This window comes from Myotis lucifugus, unplaced genomic scaffold (assembly GCF_000147115.1).
Source record: "Myotis lucifugus unplaced genomic scaffold, Myoluc2.0 scaffold_37, whole genome shotgun sequence".
Classification (NCBI taxonomy): Eukaryota; Metazoa; Chordata; class Mammalia; order Chiroptera; family Vespertilionidae; genus Myotis; species Myotis lucifugus.
The window spans coordinates 2,278,875-2,282,184 of record NW_005871085.1 but is presented as its reverse complement, the minus strand read 5'-3'; the positions used below and the strand labels follow the sequence as shown (position 1 = coordinate 2,282,184).

Below are 3,310 nucleotides of genomic sequence, written 5' to 3'. Positions count from 1 at the left end.
ACAAGAACTTGAGGCAGAGAGTAAATGAGTATATTTAGGGTTGAGCAGGGAGGCAATGGGCCAGAGCAGAGTGAATGAGGAGAAGTAGCAGGAAGTAACATCTCAGAGGCGTGTATGTATGTGCTGGGGAGGGGAGCAGTGGTGAGGTAACAGAAGACCTTGTATGCCACTGGCTTTTCTGAGTGACATGTGTTGAGTTTGAGCACAGGAGTGACATGAACCAATTTATAACTAAAAGAATCCCTCTCACAGTCTGTGTTGATAATAGGTGTTAGGGGGCAAGGACAAGTGAAGGAGACCAGTTGTAAATGAGTCTCCTATGATAGTCCAGACAAGAGATGACTGTGGCATGCACCAGGCGGTAGTGGTGAGTGTAGTAAAGAGAGGTCTGACATATGAACATTATAAAGAACTCCCACCATTGTCCACTCATTTTCCCCTTAAAACAGCTTCTGAAGGAATTATCATCATCTTCAGTTTAGAGATGAGAGAACTGAGGCTCAGAGAAGAGAAGGGACTTGCCCAAGACCACACAGGCAGGAAGGAGATGAGTTAGGGCCCTGTCTCTATCTTTTCCTAGTCTCAATTTTTCAGATAGACTATATCAAGGTTCTCCCCCTCCATCCAATGGGTAGAGCTGGTGGTTACTCCTCAAAGAAGGGAGAGGGTCTCAATCTGAGAATGACTAAGGCAGGTGAGGCACCTCCACAGAGGCCAGACTAACAAACAGATGCCCAATCATCCTGTGTCATGAAATAAGAGGGGATAGACTTGACATCCATTAAATTCTATGAGAGAAACAATTTTAGGGCCAACTGAATGGAATCCCTTCATAGCCTTATTGGGTTCTTCAGGATCGGAAGCAATCTAGACTATGACCTGGCCAACAGACTCAATGTATTCCAAAGGAAGAGTAAAGATGCCTGGGGACAACAGTGACATCTGAGGCCAGTGCCACATGAGGCACTCCTAACGGAAACAGGGCCTTGGAGAAGATCACAGTAAAGGAATGCCCTCCTACCTGGGGAATGAGTTAGTTTCCAAAACGATCCCATATCCCTGCTTCCATCAGATCCTTTTAACACTCCTGTGGAAAGACCAGGTGGATGTCACCATCTCCATTTTGCATATGGGGAACATGAAGATGTGCGAGGTGAGATGACTTACCCAAATCTCAAGGCAGGGGATCAACTCTCTACTTCAGAGCTTCTCATGCTCCACTTTGCTGCCTCACTGGGGGAGGGGCATCCCAGGCTTCTTCCCCTGTCAGCCTTCCTGAAAACTCTCTCCTGAGGTCACCTCTTTCCATTGCAAGCCTTGTTCATGGAGTCTCCTTATTCTTTTACAGCCCACACATTCCTGGGCTGTGAAAGCCTAAGGCCTTTTGTGGGAAACACCAAAGGCCCAGCTGTGGGGTGTGAAGGTGGATCTCCTGTATCTCCATTGCTACTTTTAGACCATCCTCCTATGAAAGCTCATGTTCTTCAGAGGGCACACTGTCGTCTATAAATCTCAGTGTTTCTACCTCTTGTTAAATGAAGACTTTTTGGAATTTAGCTCACTGCCTTCTATTCCACCCCAATTCCTGCCATAATTTTCAGAGGCAATCAGCAATCTATTCAATTTCCTTGCTTCTGCCAGTGACTTTCACATCTACTCTACTTCAAATACCGATTGCCAAATTCACTGTCTGGTTTTTGCCATCACTTGGAACAATTTTAAACATCACTTCAGAATTTTAAACATGCCACTTTCTGACTTCAACCCTGTCTTCCCAACTGTCTTGTGACTTATGTCCATTATAACCTTGACATAACAAGATCATCAACACATCAATCTTACAATTACCCATCCCCTTCAGCCTTCTCTTAGCCTTGCTTCTTCCCCACCCTGCCCAGATCCAGTGTTGATTTAAACTCCTCTCCCTCCAGCTCCTCGATTCCTTTATATGCTTCCTCACTCCCTGCCCCCTCTTGTCCTACTAGCTTGACATAAACATAAAACCTTAATTCTCAAACTCTTTTCTCACCCCACATCTAGGTTTCTAAGAACCACAGAAGAAAACTATAGCTCTTGCAAACTTCTAAATTAGTCTGCAAGCACAGCTGGGCCTTTGGTATTCCCCACAAACAATTCCCTTCTCCTTCATCCATTTCCCCCGTCTTCTTTATGACCAATTCAATCTTTCAGCACTCCTAAGCCTTCCTTACTCAGCCCTCTCTCCATTTACTCATGGCCACAATCTTCCCTCCAGTGTCAGAGAACAAGGTGTGCCTCCTTCTGGTTTAAGAGCTATCTGCCTGTGCCCTGGATCCCTACTCCTTTCTACAACTCTCAAGGCCTTACTTTTTCCTCTTTCCCATATTCTTAATTTCTTCTCCTTGGAAGGCTCAAGTTGTCTACTGATAAGCATGCCCAGTGTGCTTCCACTCTAGAAGACCTTCTTTGAAAGGTCATCATCTTTCTTTTTTTCAACAAACTCTCCTTGATATTCCTACCCACTGCAATCTGCCCTCACTACCCTTCACCAACACTGAAGCTACACATCCAGTAGATATTTCTGTCCTTATTTTACTGAACCTTTGCTGTGCTCTCCTTAAAACATTCCCTATTGCCCTGGCTGCCACAATATTAAAGTCTTCTGTTTTTCCTATTTGACTACTCCTTTGTCTCCTGGGTGGGATCTTCTTCCTGTTTCTATCTCCTATACTTTGTTGGTCCCCAGGACTCCATCATGGTTAACTGTTTTCATTCTACACATACTCCTGGAAAATGGGTGCCATTCACTCTACAGCTTCAACTACTATCTACGTGTTGATGACTCCCAAATATTTAACTTCAGCTCAGTCCTCTTCCCTGAGAATCAGATCTAAATAGCCACCGCCTTCTAAATATCACCTAGATCCGTGGTCGGCAAACTGTGGCTCGCGAGCCACATGCGGCTCTTTGGCCCCTTGAGTGTGGCTCTTCCACAAAATACCACGTGTGGGCGCGCACATACAGTGCGATTGAAACTTTGTGGCCCATGCACAGAAGTCAGTATTTTGTGGAAGAGCCACACTCAAGGGGCCAAAGAGCCACATGTGGCTCGCAAGCCACAGTTTGTCGACCACTGCTTTATAATAAAGGTGGTGAGGGAAGCTGCACAAAATCACTCTGGAATGTCAGGACTGCTTTATTTTCCAGATCTATAGAAAAGGGGAAGGCAACGTTGTCTATAGTAGATTAGACACTACTATATATTAGAAAATATGAATTATTTTTTCAGCATTGAGCTGGATCATTATTTTACATTAGGAAAATCAGTTTA

The 3,310-nt window shown here is 44.7% G+C and overlaps 1 protein-coding gene across 17 annotated transcripts in view; it reads right to left on the bottom strand.

Moving 5' to 3' along the window:
* SCMH1 (Scm polycomb group protein homolog 1) overlaps positions 1 to 3,310 on the bottom strand; it is a 109,277-nt gene that overhangs the window by 5,410 nt on the left and 100,557 nt on the right. For 13 of the 17 annotated variants that reach the window (XM_006087242.3, XM_014454501.2, XM_023752706.1 and 10 more), the window contains one exon: positions 1,022 to 1,087. The exons of 3 other annotated variants lie outside the window; for them this stretch is intronic. In XM_006087242.3, the coding sequence (XP_006087304.1) occupies positions 1,022 to 1,087 (66 nt within the window). The remainder of the gene's footprint in view (positions 1 to 1,021; positions 1,088 to 3,310) is intronic. One more of the 17 variants, XM_023752700.1, reaches the window with a different exon arrangement.